Source organism: Scyliorhinus canicula, chromosome 5 (genome assembly GCF_902713615.1).
Source record: "Scyliorhinus canicula chromosome 5, sScyCan1.1, whole genome shotgun sequence".
Lineage (NCBI taxonomy): Eukaryota > Metazoa > Chordata > Chondrichthyes > Carcharhiniformes > Scyliorhinidae > Scyliorhinus > Scyliorhinus canicula.
Genome location: NC_052150.1, coordinates 218,471,986 through 218,490,432, shown reverse-complemented (window position 1 = coordinate 218,490,432; position 18,447 = coordinate 218,471,986). Strand labels below are relative to the sequence as shown.

Sequence of the window (18,447 nt, the reverse complement as noted above, 5' to 3'; positions counted from 1 at the left end):
AGTATATACGTTTTTAAAAAGTGGTTTGACCCCAGTTGGATTTGAGTTAACTCGCCTCAACCTAGGGTGTTATCTGCTGCTGTATCTGGAGTTAAAGATTCAGAAAAAAACTAGTGTTACTTGCTCCTGGTAATAAACAGCGAACCTTATCCACTGGCAGCCTCTGGAGTAATACCTGCTTTGTCAACCTTTTATTCTTTAATGGCACGTGGGTATCGCTGCTTAGCCCAGCATTTGCTGTCCCATCTGTAATTGCCCTCGAGAAGGTGGTGATGAGCTGCATTCTTGAACAGCTGCAGTCCCTGAGGTGTAGGTACACCCACAGTGCTATTAGGTTGGTAGTTTCAGGATTTTGACCCAGCAACAGTGAAGGAAATGCAATCGATTTCCAACTCAGGATGGCGAGTGGCTTGGAGGGGGACTTGAAGGTCATGGTGTTCCCAAGTATCTGCTGCCCTTGTCCTTCCAGATGGCAGTGGTTGCAGGCGTGGAAATTTCTGTTTAAAGAGCCTTGGTGAGTTGCTGCAGGTCATCTTTCGGGTGGTAAACATTTCTCCCCTTGTTGTAGGAGTCTCACTCATCAGATAAGTGGAGAGTGTTGCTCGTTGTGCTTTCCCTTAATTTGCTCTGTTTTAATTGCCTTTGCTCAAGAGTCGCCAGGTATCTTTCTGATACCACCACAGGGTTTAAAGCCGAATACTAATCAATGACTCGATACACCAGTTAGTAAGTTTGAAATCAATGCACATTTATTTACACACACAGTCAATTATTACTCATGCATCAACTCTACTTACTAAACTACAACTACTACTAAAGCCTATACTTAGCTTCGAGTGGCCCACTCAGTCAGAGGAACAATGGCCGTTGTCTGGTTCTGATACTGCTGGCTTCGAACTGGTATGGAATAGTAGCTAGGAGCGCCTATCTCGTAGCATGCGTTGACCTTAGACTTACTTGGTTGGTGCTTTGCGGCCTCTTGTCGCTGAGAGCCAAATGCCAAGATGAAGATGAAGAGGAGTCAGAGTAAGAGAGCGAACTGACCTTGGGGGGGGGGGCTCTGCTTTATACCCCAAGGGGTTTCGGGGCGGACCCTGGACTTGGTCCAAGGGACCATGTCCCAATCGTTCGTATTGATTTTCTCCAATACCGGAGTTGTTCCCTGTTCGTTGGGCGGGCTCTATGTAACCGTTGGCCTACCTTTGTTTTAGCTTCCACTGGCGCCGGGAAGTCTGTCCCAGCACCGATTGTTTCAATGTTTCCTTTTTGTCCCCGGAGATAGCTCATTAATATGCTAATGGCTATTGGTTTCAGTTCTGTCTGGGTTCTGTAAGTCTTAATACACAGGAAACCTTGCACCTGCTTGTTTTCTCTAGTGCTGTCCATTTTTCCCTGCACTCTTTGCGAGTGTCCATTTTGGAATCGGGACGTAGCCACCCCAGGTGGCTACAAGAGTATTCCATCACACTCGTGACTTGTGTCTTGTAGATGGTGAATGGGCTTTGGTCAGGCAGGAGGTGATAGATTCTCTACAGATTTTGCTTTTGTAGCCACAGTATTTAATATGGCGGATCCAGTTAGGTTTCTGGTCAATGGTAACCCACAGGATGTTGATATGGGGAATTTGGTGATGGTAATGCCAAGGGGTGATGGTTAGATTCTTTCTTATTGGGGATGTTAATTGCCTTGCTGCACTTGTGTGGCGCAAATCTTACCCATTGGCTCAAGCCTGAATATTGTCCAGATCTTGCTATATATTGGCATAGATTGCTTCAGTGTCTGAGGAGTCATGAATGAAACTAAACATAATGCAATCATCGCTGAACATCCTCACTTCTGACCTTTATGCTGGAAGGAAGGTCGTTGAAGCATTGGGCCTCGGACACTGCCATATTTCCACATGAATTTCTATATTGTTGCTGATAAATTCTTGAATCTATGTTTACTCCATCCCGAACATTTTTTTTGTGAATGAACTGCTACTTCAAGATTATAGTGGTTACAACTAATCTTAATATGAGCTGAATTTTTACAGCAAAATATTCAATCTTTAGAGCTTGGTTCAGTTCATGTAGGCATCCATGATCTGGGAAGAAATATATTTTGGTTCCTGGCACCAGGTGGGATACTTCAAATGTCCTAAATATAATCTTTTTTTTCCCTTTGTGGGAATAACAGTGATATTTATTTTGTTAGTTTCTGGAATAGGGAAAAAAAAAGTGTTCCAAGGCTGCAGTGCTCCACAGCATCAACAAACTTGTACTGAAAGGTTTAATGAAAGCCAGCACTCATGGCACTCAAGTGTTTCAGTTGCATAGCTTTTTTCAGATTTTCTTTCTAACATATAAAGGCAAATAAACTTACAAATTTCACATTAGCACTGATGTGAGATGCTGTCTGAGTTTAAATCAAGCTCCTGTAAGGTTGAGAAACTATAAGGCTTCCTGCTCATTCACTGCCCCGAGCCTGTGCGTCACCTTTTTTTTTGTATTTTTTTTGTTTTTGCTTCATTTTGTATTTTTTTAAAGCTTTTGATAAAAGCACAGACAAGTGGTAGAACTGAAGATTTGCTTGAAAATAGATAAACTGTGTTCCATTTTGGACTGGGAAACAGAGGGTAGTGGAGGCAGACTAATCTTGCGTAAACCCTCCCCTCCCTGAAGATACTCCCTGAAGATACGCCTCTTGGCATTGGGGTCACGATTTAGAATTTTGATCGACACCGCACTCTGTAGGCCAGTTCTTTTAACTTCACAAATGCTAAATTCAATCTTATCACCAAGCTGTGGAATTGCACAGCCTTCCAGGTCTTTTATATGATACGGTACAGTCATTCTAATCCCAGCTTCCTCATATGCAATGATTCCCTCTTCAGCATCCTTTTCTTTACCCTTGGCTGGGCTGGTGGATTTAGATATTGAACCAGTAGCTTCTTTATCCACCATCCTAAATATAATCTTATAATAATCTTTATTGTCACAAGGATGCTTACATTAACACTGCAATGAAGTTACTGTGAACAGCCCCTAGTCGCCACATTAAGGCACCTGTTCAAGTACACCCGAGGGAGAATTCGGAATATCCAATTCACCTAACAGCACATCTTTCGGGACTGTTGGAGGAAACCGGAATACCCGGAGGAAACCCACGCAGACAAAAGGAGAACGTGCAGACTCCACACAGTGACCCAAGCCTGGAATCAAACTTGGGGAATCGAACCTGGGACCCTATCCTGGAGCTGTGACTTGTTGGTGCATGTTTATCCATGCCATCATCAACAATAACTTGCATTGACCTCTTTTTAAAATTTTTTTTAATTGAAAATCTTTTTGCGACATATATAACAAACAGTAACAAACAATAATAAAACAACATAATAAGCATAACACCCCCAAGACCGTAACAACGCATATATCGAGCCCCCCCCCCCCCCCAAACCCAGTAAACAGCAAGAGAACTTGAAAATAAAATAAAATAAACATAGTCATCCTTCCACTGTAGCAAGATCCTCCGCAGGGCTACTGGGGACGCAAAGGCCAAAACACCGGCCTCTCTCGCCTCCTGCACTCCTGGCCCCACCGCAACCCCAAAAATCACGAGTCCCCAACCTGGCTTGGCACTGGATTCTACCACCCTCGACACCGTCCTCGCCGCCCCCTTCCAGAACTCCTCCAGTGCCGGGCATGCCCAGAACATATGGGCATGGTTCGCTGGACTCCCCGAACACCTGACACACCTGTCGTCACCCCCAAAGAACCTACTCATCCTAGTCCCGGACATATGGGCCCGGTGCAGCACCTTGAATTGGATGAGGCTAAGCCGCGCACATGAGGAGGAAGAGTTAACCCTCTCCAGGGCATCCGCCCTGTCCCATCCTCGATCTGCTCCCCCTCCCACTTAGCCTTTAGCTTCTCTACTGACGCCTCCTCCACCTCCTGCACTACCTTGTAGATATCAGATACCTTCCCATCTCCGACCCAGACCCCCGAAAGCACCCTGTCCCTCACCCCCCTCGCGGGCAGCAAAGGGAATCCCACCACCTGCCGCCTAGCAAATGCCTTTACCTGCAGGTACCTGAACATGTTCCCCGAGGGGAGCTCAAATTTCTCCTCCAACTCTCCCAGGCTCGCAAACCTCCCATCAATGAACCGGTCCCTCAGCTTTCTGATGCCCGCTCTGTGCCACCCCAGGACCCCCATCGATGTTCCCCGGGCCGAACCGATGGTTCTCCCTTAGCGGAGCCTCCATCGAGTTCCCCCCTATGTCGCCTCCACTGTCCCCAAATCTTGAGGGTAGCCGCCACCACCGGACTCGTGGTATACCTCGTAGGAGGGAGCGGCCACGGTACCTTTACCTGCAGGTACCTGAACATGTTCCCCGAGGGGAGCTCAAATTTCTCCTCCAACTCTCCCAGGCTCGCAAACCTCCCATCAATGAACAGATCCCTCAGCTTTCTGATGCCTGCATTGACCTCTTTAACATAGAGAAACATCCCAAGGTACTTCACAGAATTGCAGGCCGTAGACATGAATCCAGTATGGTATGTTGCCTCCCTGGTGCTAAGGAAGGTGATACTGAGTGGCTGCAGAAGTACTCTGAGGGCCATTGTGGTCCACATTTGTGCAAACAACATGAGCAGAAAGAGGGATGTGGTTCTGCACTCATTTTCATGTGGAGCTCGGTTGGAAATTAACAAGCAGGACTTCAAAAGTAGTCATCTCTGAATGCAAGTCGGTATATAAATTTGACGATAAAGCAGATGAATGTGTGGCTAGAAAAGTGGTGCAGGAGGAAAGGGTTTCAATTTTTGGGAAATTGGGACCGTCTCTGAGGGATATGGGACCTTAAAGTCTGGACAGTTTGCACCTAAATAGAGCTGGGACTGAATTCCTTGTGGGGCATTTCCCTCATCTTATTGGGGAGGATTTGAACTAACTTGACGGGTGTGTGGGAATCAAGAGATAATATCAGAGGAATATCAAGGTGCACAGAATACTGGGCACTATAGATAACAGAATAAGGAATAGTATGATAGTGTCAGAGGAAGGGAGAAAGTAATAGAGTCTAAATCAGGAGTTACTGTGAATGCAGAATGTGGTCAGTAAAACTGGTGAGTTACAGCCACAAATTTCTTTTTTAAATGTAGAGTACCCAATTCATTTTTTCCAATTAAAGTGCAATTTATGAAAAAATGAATGAAAATGAAATGAAAATCGCTTATTGTCACAAGTAGGCTTCAATGAAGTTACTGTGAAAAGCCCCTAGTCGCCACATTCCGGCGCCTGTCCGGGGAGGCTGGCACGAGAATCGAACCGTGCTGCTGGCCTGCTTGGTCTGCTTTAAAAGCCAGCGATTTAGCCCAGTGAGCTAAACCAGCCCCTAGCGTTTAGCGTGGCCAATCAACTACCCTGCATATCTTTGGGTTTGTGGGGGTGAGACCCATGCAGACACTGATAGAATGTGCAAACTCCACACGGGCAGTGACCTTGGGGCCGGGATCGAACCTAGGTCCTCAGCACTATGAGGCAGTAGTGCTGGCCACACTAAATTGCCCCTCAGTCGGACAAAAATAATTAAGTACTCTAACTTTTTTAAGACGATAAGGGAGAATGGGTGGTGGTATTGGTAAGGGAGAAATCGTGGTGCTGGAGAAAAAGGATATGCCAGAGGGGTCAAGGGCAGAAACTATTTGGCTGGAGGTAAAGAACTAAAAAGGTGATTGTATTTCTCGGTGTAGTCTGTAGGCCTCCAACTAGTGGGAAGGATGTGGAGGAACAAATTTGCAAGGAAATTATAGAAAGGTGCAAAAATTATAGAGAACTTATAAAGCGGATTTTATTTATCCAAATGTAGACTGGGGTAGTGGTGGTGTGAAGGGCAGAGAGGTGCCGAGAGTGTGTTTAGGAAAAATGTATTTGGTATGTTTCCAACGCAACAAGTAAGAACGCACTCCTAGACTACTGCAGGTTCTTGAGAATGAGGTAGTCTAAGTGGATAGTATCAGATAGTATCAGAGAACATATAGAGTAGAGGGGGCAGTGATCATTATACCATGAGGTTTAGGTGTAATATGGAAAAAGGCAAAGAGCAATCCAGAGTAAGAAATCTTAGCTGAGGGAAAGCTAACTTCAATGCGGTCAGAGCGGATCTGGGCCAAATTAGAGTCTTCAAAGGTTGGCATTGAAAATGGTAGTTGAACAATGATTAACCTTCAAAGAGAGACTTTGGGCACAGTTGAGGTATATTCCCTCGAAAGGAAAAGGGAGGGCAAACAAATCCAGAGTTTCCTGGATGAAAAAAGAGAGTTTACCCTCTGATGTTAGCTTCTCTGCTGTTTGGCCTTTCACATCTGTTGTTCTCTCTCGGGATTGCCATTAGCACTCTTTTCCCTTGGTTCTTGTGGCTATTCGCACCCTGTTCCCTTGGTTTCTGTGGCTATGACTCATCATTCATTCTCTCACTGCACAGTATAAATATTTCCCACTTCCTGTGTCTTTTATTTTTTTATTTTTTATTTTTCGATGATTTTGTTATTTATTGTCAATTTATGTACAGTTGGGTTTTAAATCCTTGATGGGTACATCATCACACTAATCCTGTGGCCAATAGCCTTAGCGGGCAGGTTACTGCTGAACTTGGCACGCACCATGCCACTGTTTCCATGAGCACGGGTCACTTTACCCCAAATTACACGAGTCTTGTTTGGTTTACCTCCAGGAGTGACGGTGTTGTTCTTTACTTTGTAGACGTAAGCACATCTCTTACCCAGGTAAAATTCTGTTTCATCACGGCAATAAATACCCTCAATCTTCAGGAGAGCTGTGTGCTCTCTTTGGTTTCGAAGGCCTCGTTTATAGCCAGTAAACACGGCTTTGCACCATAATCTTCCAGGCATTGCGAGAGAGCTCGGGGCAGTTGGATCGCCCACCCTGATAACAAGATGGAGGAAGAGCACTTTCTGTGTCTTTTAGCTTGACAAAGGGTCATCTGGCCTCGAAATGTTAGCTCTTTTCTCTCCCTGCAGATGCTGCGAGACCTGCTGAGAATTAGACTCAAGTAACATCCAATGTTTGATTAAGAAGTTATCCTCTCAGTAACAAACATTCATTTGAACAAACAGGGAGGTCCCAGCTAAAAATTAGAAGCCAATGAGCACAAAGGAGGGGTTAAACCAGAGAAAAGAATCCCATTAAAAATAGGACCTCGTGGTTCAGGTTTTTGTTGCTGAATTCTTGAATCATTTATCTGTTTTGTTTGTGTTTAGTGATTTATTTTGTGATTATGCTTTTGCCACATGCTTGAGTTCTTTATATATTTTTTGATATTTCATTTCTAAGTTTTATTCAGTTTGTATTCTCCCACGGGCTAAGTTTTATTCAGTTCTGCAGTTCTTATTCAAGTGTACACCAGTGAAGTGAGTAACAAAAAGACCACCAACTGGACTCACAATTCTTATTGAGAGAAGAAAACCAATAAGAGTCCCCTCCATTACCATTAATCGGATACCGAACTGGACTAACCATATAAACTGAAGGAATTGTGGTCACTACTCCCAAAATGTTCCCTTACTGAAACCTCAACGACCTGTCCAGGTTCATTCCCCAAAACCAGGCCCAGTACCACCCTTCCCTAGTTGGACTCTCTACATATTGCATCAAGAAGCCTTCCTGGATACACCTTACAAACTCTGCCCCATCCAAGCCCAGTCAGTATAGGAGAAATTAAATCCCCTACCACAATAACCCTGTTACATTTGCACCTATGAAAAATCTCTCTACCTATTTGCTCCTCTATCTCTCGCTGGCAGTTCGGGGGCCTGTAATAAACACCCAACATTATGATTGCCCCTCGACATGGATCCTTGACAGCCTCACTGCATGAGCCCTCCGAGGTATCCTCCCGCAGTACAGCTATAATATTCTCCCCAACCAGTATTACTACTCAATTTATCGTGGGCAATCCAACTAATCTGCACAAAAATGTGCAGGTTAGGTGGATTGGCCATGATAAATTGCCCCTTCGTGTCCAAAAGATTAGGCTAGGTTACGGGGATAGGGTGGAGGCTTGGGCTTAAGTAGGGTGGTTTTCCAAGGGCCGGTACATACTCGATGGGCCGAATGGCTTCCTTCAGCGCTGTAAATTCTGTGATTCTATACATTAGTACAAAGTAGTTTGCAACCAATGAAGCTCACTCACTGCTGTAATGCCAATTTATGCACAGAAAACTCCCACAAACAGCAATGTGGAAAGATCTCAGGATCTGGTATTGTGAGATATTGATTGAGGTATGTGTTATGGGCCAGAGTTTAGAGAGCTCCCAAGTGTATCATGGAGTTCACCTGAGCCACAACTTTTACTAGATTGTGGTATGGGGAGCACACGGCCCACTCTACAGGTGTGGTACAGCAGAAATGGAAAAGTGCTTTTTAAAGCAAAACAATGTTTATTCTATGAACTCAAGTTAACCTTTTTAAAGCATGCAGTGAACATCTTAGCAACCATTAATTCAAATGCAACCCCCAAAAACTACAACACTAAGTAAACCTTTAAGCTTTCCTTTTTAACATCCATACGACTTAAAAACAAAACCTTTATCAGAAGCACATCAGGTTAAAGTCACTACTGAAAACATTTATAATTCTGAATTCACCAAATGAGCCTAGTTAGCCTAGATGTGGAGGTGAATCCACAGCCGACTGATGTCGAGATAAGAGCGTTACCCACTGAGCCACAACTAACATAGATTTACAGAAAGTTTGGCTCCATATCCCTTAATCTTGAAAATAATCTAGCAGTGAAAGACGAATTATATTAATAAATGGTGGGGAATCCAGAACGTTGCTGTAAATTAAACTGTGAGAGTAGGGTACAGGTTTAAACAAGGGCTGTTTTTATTGGGGGGTGGGAGGGAAACGGGGGCAGAAGTTTCCATAACATTTGGAGGATTTGCCTTCAGTAGCTGTTGTGAAACAGTCCAACCTGATGTTCTGTGTCGGGTTTAATCCAGTAAAAGCAGTGGGTTTTGCTGTGGGTGAGGATCGACACCCAGACAGAAACAAAAACAGTTTTCTCCCAATCCTATTGTCCGTCGACACATTTTGAACAGATGAATAAACTCTCCAACTTGGTGTTTGGCTTCCCAAAAGCGCCTCCCGAAATGTATCTAGAGAGTTTGTAGGGTGGGGTCTGTGCCAGTTTCTCTACAGAAATGGGGACTGAGTCTCTTGGTGGGTGATCCTGAAAAGCTACTCTGTTTAAGGTTAGTTAATTGAAGGACTTCAGTTCAGTGAAGAATTAGATTGATTGGTGACGATCAGATGTCCCTTTACTCGGCTTCAGTCTCATCTGTGGTGGCTCCAAATTCCAGCTGTCTGGCTTGCTGTTGGGATGTCTACCATCCCGCCACTTCCCTCTGCTTCTCACACCTGGGCCATGCATTCTCTTGTGTCACCTCACAAAAGCTATTTTCGTGGCAATCTTTCTACTTGCCATCCTGCTGATCTTTCCTGGTAGTTGGGATACTTATGTTAATTTCAGGGTGCACCATGACCCATCTGTGGGTCACAGCCCCCACTTTGAAAAAGCCTGTTGTAGAGCACAGTGTTTCCAATCATGAAAGGAACAAAAACATTATTCCCTTGAGATATGTATTGTATGCACAGAACTGTGACTTCAGTGTTTAAATGGTGACTTTTTAATAAAATGCTAGATTTCTTTTCATGGAACATGAAAGATAGATGATGTTCCTACAATTCTTCCTAACCATGGAGCAGCTACTGGATTTTCCCAACATAAGTCAGTGAAATTCAAACTTGTTTGTGCATAAGATGCTTGACTTGCTTCAGACACTAGTCTTTTAAAAAAAAAAAAATTAGAGTACCCAATTATTTTGTTCCAATTGTGGGGCAATTTAGTGTGGCCAATCCACCTACCCTGCACATCTTTAGGTTGTGGGGATGAGACCCACGCAGACGGGGGAGAACGTGCAAACTCCACACAGGCAGTGAACCGGGCCTGGGATTGAACCCGGGTCCTCGTCACCGTGAGGCAGCAGTGCTAACCACTGTGCCACTGTGCTGCCATGCTTCAAACAAAAGTCCAAATTAAAATAGCACAATTGCTAAATTTAAAGAGAAAATAATCTTCTGTATTTGTAGCCTAATCCCATTTGCTTGCTCTTTCCTTTTTATCTGTTAATATTTATTTTCCAGTGTTTATCTAATTCCCTATTAATGTAATATACTTTTATCTGTTAGCTGTTCCCCGTTTAGAAAACACCATTATTATTCACGAGGGAATGAAATAATGTCACAAAGATGCCTCAATTGACGCTTACAAGGTTTATTGGCCAAAACGTGCCCTGAAAAATAGGAGTTCTTTGCTTTCCCTGCTCTTGCTTGCTATTTCAGTTACTGGATTTGGGAGTGATGAGATGAAACTCATTACCACAAAGAGTGATTGTCATGAAGAGCATAGATGTATTTAAAGGGAAGTTAGATAAGCACACAAGACCGAAAGAAATAGGGGGATGTGCTGATTCCTATCTTGAAGGTGAATGGGTTGGGACGAGGTGATTTGTTTGGAGCATTAAGAGCAGAAGGGAGCATTTGGGCATAATTAATGGCCTGTTCCTGTGTGGTAAACTTCCTTAATGATGATTTCCTATTGTGAAAATAATCAACTTCTGTGTGACCTATGATTGAGTCCCCAGCTGGCGAAGCTCCCAGTTGGAGCTCAAAATCCACACCTGGTTTCTCTTTTTAAAAAAAAATGTTAATATCATTCTCTGCCTCAAGCCCTTTCCTGGAATTTAATGCTGAACTTCAGAAAAGAACAGCGTGTGCAGATGAGATCAATCTGTGTCTGTACTAAGAAAAGGTAATGTTGTCGTCAGTTAGAGCATTAGAGAGCGGCAAAGTCACTCCAGACTTCAGCAGAGAGTATGTTGGGGAATAGTCAAGATTACCCAGTTGCTGCTTGTTCTCCTGCTATTTGAAAAGGTGGCCAGCTTTGAAATGAAATGAAATGAAAATTGCTTCTCGTCACAAGTCGGCTTCAAATGAAGTTACTGTGAAAAGCCCCTAGTCGCCACATTCCGGCACCTGTTCGGGCAGGCTGGTACGGGAATTGAACCGTGCTGCTAGCCTGCCTTGGTCTGCTTTAAAAGCAAGCTATTTAGCCCTGTGCAATATGAAATATAATGTGGCTTTTTGTTCAGAGAGCCCAAGATCAACTTTAATTAAAAATCAAAAGTGAACTTGGAGTGCTTAAGAATACTGATATAGTGCGAAGAATATCTTGCAAATATTTCAGTTTCCCTCATCATCTGCCAGAACCTGATTTTAGGAGGAAAGTTCAATTGATGTTTAAAGAATCTTTTAAAAGGTGCTGTGATCATGGTCACCACTAGTATGTAAAGTTGGTGCTTTGTAAATGTATCTCACTTGCACAGCTTCAAAAAACACGCAGCATGTTTATTCTAAGACCTTCTGTTGATCTGATATAAATCAGGTGAGAGATAAACCTCCATTAAAAGTTGATGATTGTGAGCAGTAGCACTAATCTGAAACTCCTTTGGTTGTTTTATAGTGGAGATGTAAAGTCATTAATCAATTTTATTTTAAATAATATAAAATGAATGACTGACATACAAATGCTTGAACTCTGAATTAGTGTCTACATTTAAAATAGAGAGCAATGTTTTCATTGCACCTAGAGGAAAATAAAATAACTTCAAATGGCTAATTTGTTTAATCTATCCTAATTTTCAGGATGTGTGTTTTTTTCCCAATTTGGGCAAATAATAACTGATGAGAGTTAAGAAATCAAACTTTCATCACATGTTTGTTGGGAGGCTTGCTATCATCTGAAAGTAATTTAGTGATGATGTGGAGATGCTGGCATTGGACTGGGGTGAGCACAGTAAGAAGTCTTACAACACCAGGTTAAACTCCCAACAGGTTTGTTTCAAATCACTAGTTTTCGGAGCACTGCTCCTTCCTCAGGTAGAGGTAGAGATAGGTTCCAGAAACATATGTATATAGACAAAGTCAAAGATGCAACACAATGCTTTTAATGCGGGCATTTGCAGATAATTAAGTCTTTACAGATCCAGAGAGAGGGGTAATCCCAGGTTAAAGAGGCGTGAATTGTCTCAAGCCAGGACAGTTGGTAGGATTTTGCAAGCTTAGGCCAGATGGTGGGAGGTGAATGTAATGCGACTTGAATCCAAGGTCCCGGTTGAGGCCGTACTCATGTGCGCGGAACTTGGCTATAAATTTCTGTTCAGCGATTTTGCGTTGAAGGCCGCCTTGGAGAATGCTTACCCGAAGATCAGAGAGATGAATGCCCTTGACTGCTGAAGTGTTCCCCAACTAGAAGGGAACATTCCTGCCTGGTGATTTGTTGCGCGATATCTGTTCATCCGTTGTCGCATGGTCTCGCCAATGTGGGGCTGGTTTAGCTCACTCGGCTAAATCGCTGGCTTTTAAAGCATACCAAGCAGGCCAGCAGCACGGTTCAATTCCCGTACCAGCCTCCCCGGACAGGCGCCGGAATGTGGCGACTAGGGGCTTTTCACAGTAACTTCGTTGAAGTCTACTCGTGACAATAAGCGATTTTCATTTCATTTCATTCATGTACCACGCTTTGGGCCATCCTTTCCTGCAGCGTATGAGGTAGACAATGTTGCCCGAGTCGCACGTGTATGTACCGTGTACCTGGTGGGTGGTGTTCTCACGTGTAATGGTGGTACCCATGTCAATGATCTGGCACGTCTTGCAGAGATTGCCATGGCAGGGTTGTGCGGTGTCGTGGTCGCTGTTCTGAAGGCTGGGTAGTTTGCTGCAAACGATGGTTTGTTTGAGGTTGCGCGGTTGTTTGAAGGCAAGTAGTGGGGATGACCTTGGAATCATGTTGCATTACATTCACCCCCCACCATCTGGCCTGGGCATGCAAAATCCTATCAGACCCTGGTTTGAGACAATTCACACCTCTTTAACCTGGGATTACCCCTCTCTCTGTGAAGAGTTAATTGCCTCCAAATGCTCGCGTTCAAAGCATTGTGTTGCATCTTTGACTTTGTCTATATATATATATATATATATATATATATATATATATATGTATCTGGAACCTACCTCTTCATTCACCTGAGGAAGAAGCAGTGCTCCGAAAGCTAGTGATTTGAAACAAACCTGTTGGACTTTAACCTGGTGCTGTATGACTTCTTATAATAATTTAGTGGACAGATTAGATTTTTTGCCTGCATTTATAATTGGGTGTTTTATAGCTGTTTTTGTGCGTACATTTTATTTTCAGAAGCTGGCTCCACCTGATGGGAGTGGTAAAGTTCAACACAGAACATTGCAGTAATATTTTACATCAGTGTTCACTGGAAGATGATTCTTGGGTAGGGTGTGTGGATAGCCTGGGAGGAGGTATTGGGTGTTTTAAAAAAACATTAAGGTAGATGAGTCTCCTGGGCCGGATGGGATTTACCCCAGAATACTGAGAGAAGCATGGGAGGAAATTGCTGGGGCCTTGACTGACATCTTTGTATCCTCATTGGCTACAGGTGAGATCCCAGAGGACTGGAGAATAGCTAATGTGGTACAAAAGGTGAAGTCACACGGGATCAGAGGTGAGGTGGCAAGATGGATACAGAACTGGCTTGGTAACCGAAGGCAGAGGGTAGCAGTAGAAGGGTGTTTTTCTGAATGGGAGGTTGTGACTAGTGGTGTTCCACAGGGATCTCTGCTGGGGCCTCTGTTGTTTGTAGTGTACATAAACGATTTGGAGGAAAATGTAGCCGGTCTGATTAGTAAGTTCGCGGATGACACCAAGGCTGGTGGAGTGGCAGATAGTGTTGAGGATTGTTAGAGGATACAGCAGGACCTAGGTAGGTTGGAGACTTGGGCAGAGAAATGGCAAATTGAGTTTTTTCCGGACAAATGTGAGGTAATGCATTTTGGTAGATCTAACAGAGGGGAAATATACAGTAAATGGCAAAACTTTTAGTAATATAGAAAGTCAGAGATCTGGGAGTATAGGTCCACAGATCTTTGAAAGTGGCAATACAAGTGGACAAGGTAGTCAAGAAAGCATACGGAATGCTTGCCTTCATTGGATGGGGCATCGAATATAAAAACTGGCAAATTATGCTACAGTTGTATAAGACCCTAAGACATAGGAGCAGAATTAGGCCACTCGGCCCATCAAGTCTGCTCCGCTATTCAATCATGGCTGATATTTTTCTCATCCCCATTCTCCTGCCTTCTCCCCAGAACCCCTATCCCCTTATTAATCAAGAATCTATCTATCTCCGTCTTACAGACACTCCGTGATTTGGCCTTCACAGCCTTCTGCGGCAAAGAGTTCCACAAGGTATAGAACCTTGGTAAGGCCGCACTTGGAATATTGCACACATTTCTCGCCACACTACCAGAAGGTTGTGGAGGCTTTGGAGAGGATGCAGAGGAGGTTTACCAGGATGTTGCCTGGTCTGGAGGATGTTAACTTTGCAGAGAGGCTGAATAGGCTCGGACTGTTTTTATTAGAACGACAGAGGTTGAGTGGTGACTTGATAGAGGTCTACAAGATTATGAGGGGTCGAGTGGATGGGCAGGCACTCTTTCCCAGGGTGGAGGGATCAGTCACTAGGGGGCATAGGTTTAAGATCCGTGGGGCAAAGTTTAGAGGAGCTGTGCGAGGCAGGTTTTTTTACACAGGTTGGTGAGTGCCTGGAATGCATTGCCAGGGGAGGTTGTGGAAGCAGATACATTAACGGTGTTCAAAAGGCATCCTGACAAATACACGGATAGGATGGGTATGGAGAGATACAGCACTGGGAAGTGCTGAGGGCCTTGGCCAAGGGTGGTATCATGACCGGTACAGGCTTGGACAGCTGAAGGGCCTGTTCCTGTGCTGCATTATGTTGTTCTTTGATCAAGGCTCAAAAGTATGCAAATATACTATGTGATACCAGGCAGATATTTGGACTTGGAAAGTTCAACTTTGCCAAAGTAGCAAAAGTTTCCTGTCTGTAAAAACATTGCAAAATATTTCGACATTTTCAAAAAAGAAGCATGAGTTTATAATTAAACATGCTAGAGAAGGGGGACAGTGGCGTGGTGGTATTGTCTCTTGACTAGTAACCATTACTCTGGGTAATGCTCTGGGTACTCCTAGCAGATGTTTGAATTTGAATTCAATAAAAAGCTGGAATTAAAGGTCTAAGGATGAAACCATTGCTGATTGTCGTAAAATCCCACCTGGTTCCTTTAGGGAAGGAAATCTGTTATCCTTACCCGATCTGGCCTACACGGGACTCAGCAACGCGGAGTCTTAAATGTCCTCTGTAATGGCCTAGCAAATCACTCAGTTGATGGGCAATAGGTGTCGGTCTGGCCAGCATCCTGTAAAAGGATAAAACCATTTTTTTCTGTCTAGCTTTTTTTGCTTCCCCCTGTGCATTGACTGCATTGACAGTACCCTGTCCAAATGGGCATTGTTCTTGTAAGCATGTAAGCGTTCAAACTGTGAAGGACATGCCAGCTGAGTTCGAATTTGTTGCCCAACATTGTATGGCCTTGCAGTAGGGATCGCTGACTTACAACTATGAAAAAGGGTTGCATTATGTAGTGTCCTTTTGTGAGGTTGGGATGTCCCAAAACATTTTGCAGTCAATGAGGTGGGTACTTTTGAAATATTTTTGCTGTATTGCAAAAGCTACACCGCAGCTGAGTCATGCAAACAGCAATGTAATAATGATCTGATCTGTTTTTAAATTACCTCTTGGTTTGAAGCGTAATTATTGACCAGGGTGCAGGGGCAGAATTCCCTTCTTTGAAATATTGTCATATGATCTTTTATGTCTGAGTGGACAGACAAGGCCGGGGTTTAACTTCTCATCCAAAAGATAGCACCCCTGACATTGGAACAGCACTCGCTCAGTACCACACTGGAGGGTCAGCCAAGATTTTGTTTCCTCGAGTGGATCTTGAACCCACACCTTCCGATTGAGTCACAGCTGATATGATGCAGAAGTTTTGGCAAAAATGTGAAGTGCACATAACGCACACCTTTTGAAAATATTTCAATTAATACTGGGATGCAAACTAATTCTATTTAAATTGAAAAAACATTTTTTAAGGGGAAAAAATGTTACTTATTGGCCACAGTTCAAATACTTTTTCCAGAGTTCTTAAAGTCAGCCATCCGCCTGATTTGGCAGAAATGTTAGCAGGAGGGAGTATTCTTCATAATTTGTTTCTGGGATTGGGTGTGTCTGGCTGTGCCAGCATTTATTGCCCATCTCTAATTGCCCTTAAGGGGGCAGTTAAAATAAACCATATTGCTGTGGGTTGTAGGCCAGACCAGATAAGGATGGCAGATTTCCTTCTCTGAGTGACCCAGGTGGGTTTTTATGACAATCGACAATGGCTTCATGGTCATCATATGACTTTTAATTCCAGATTTTTAAAAATTGAATTCAAATGTCACCATCTGCAGTGGCGGGATTTGAACCTGTGTCCTTCAAGCATTACTCTGGGTCTCTAGTTTACTAGTCCAGTGCCAATACCACTACGCCACCACCTCCCGAGTATCCTGACAAAAGTTGGGGAATGGTCAAGGGGATTTCAGCTGATCATGCCCACCATGGTCTTAAATGACAAAGTGAATGAGAACATTAATACAAAGTCCAAAAGTTGCTGAAAATCTGAAAGGAAGGCCAGAAATCCTGATGTGATTCCAGCATTTTCTTCATACTAGAGCACTGCTCTAGCTAATTTTGGCACCTTTAAGTAAAGGTTCCAATTAATGCTGACTTTTATAGGACTTTTCTGTCCCTACGAAGAAAAAATGACACTGAATATGGATCTCACCCACATTGATGGGATGTGATGAGTTTGGAATTTTAAAAAAAATCTTTATTGTCACAGGTAGGCTTAAATTAACACTGCGATGTAGTTACTGTGAAAATCCCCTAGTCACCACATTCCGGCGCCTGTTCGGGTACACTGAGGGAGAATTCAGAACGTCCAAATTACCCAACAGCAAGTCTTTCGGGACTTGTGGGAGGAAACCGGAGCTCCCGGAGGAAACCCACGCAGACACAGGGAGAATGTGCAGACTCCACACAGACAGTGACCCAAGCCGGGAATCGAACCTGGGACCCTGGTGCTGTGAAGCCACAGTGCTGCCCTATGCACCCAACTAAGACCGTGGCACAAAATAGAAAGCTGCCGCTACTTGAAACTTAATTGACTAATTCAAAGAGGCAGCTGTGAAGTTTGTTTTTAAGTTTGTTGTGCAGACACCTGAAATGCCATTTAAACTTGAGCATGTGGGCAGTATTAGCGGAATATGTGGGAAGCTGAGGTTTTATATTTACTGTGTATGAGTCTTATGGCCTTGAACCAAGCAAAGGTTTAAGCAATAGAGAGAAAATGTTGGAAACACTCAGCAGGTCTGACATGTATGTGGATAGAGCAACAGAGTTAACATTTCTGATTGGTGACTTTTCATAGGTAAGCTGAAGCAAAATGATTATAAACACATGACCGTGTGTGAATTGAAGCACAACCCCTTCCAAGTAGTGTTTTTTTTTATAGAGGGAGTTTGGTAGATATTGTAGGTTTACACATTTGATATTCTCCGTCCAGCTAGCCATATACGGGTGTGTCTTGCACTGTTTTAGTGCCCTTTGCTATCAACAAACGCACTAATTGTATCTTTACGGATAACTGGAGTCCTAGTGAAATACAGTGGCGGTTATTAGCAAGTTAACATGATCTGTGAACTTTCACTTTTAACTAACAGATTTTAGAACAGTACTGACCGAGCTCTTCGGTATAGTACTTTATAAGTTGGTTTGTGCATCTACACATTTCATAGAATCATAATTCATGATTCAGAAGGAAATTGTGTCTGTATGGACCACGAAAGAGCTGACTAGCTTAATCCTAGTTGTTGGTTTGTAGCTTTATAGTTTACAGCACTTCCAAATACTATTTAATTACAAGGGAGCAGAGGTTCAAGGTTCAAGGTGGAAAGTTTAGGGGAGATGTGCGGAGAAAGTTTTTCACGCAGGAAGTGGTGGGTGCCTGGAACGCGCTGCCAGAGGAGCTGGTGGAAGCAGGCATGATAGTGACATTTAAGATGTATCTCGATAGACACAGAAGTGGGCGGGGAATGGCGGGATATAGATTGTTTGGGCAATAAGTAGCAGGGCTAAATAAAGAATCTGGATCATGCAGGCTTGGTGGGCCGAAGGGCCTGATCCTATGCTGTAATGTTCTTTGTTTTTTTTGTCTGAGTTTCCTCTGGATGCTACCATTTCCTCCGACAGAGCAATGATGTACAGGTTAGGTGGATTGCCCATGCCAATTTTCCCCTTGGTGTCCAAAGCTTAGGTGGGGTTGTGGAGATAGGGTGGGGGGCTGG

At 43.6% G+C, this 18,447-nt stretch overlaps 2 protein-coding genes across 7 annotated transcripts in view; one reads left to right on the top strand and one right to left on the bottom strand.

The window, feature by feature from the left end:
• Positions 1–18,447, top strand: part of zbtb47b (zinc finger and BTB domain containing 47b) — a 311,756-nt gene that overhangs the window by 120,192 nt on the left and 173,117 nt on the right. The gene's annotated exons all lie outside the window — the stretch shown is intronic.
• LOC119966587 (60S ribosomal protein L35a-like) lies at positions 6,521–6,955 on the bottom strand. Its single transcript, XM_038798530.1, has one exon. The coding sequence runs from the start codon at positions 6,893–6,895 to the stop codon at positions 6,563–6,565; it is 333 nt and encodes a 110-aa protein (XP_038654458.1). The 5' UTR covers positions 6,896–6,955; the 3' UTR covers positions 6,521–6,562.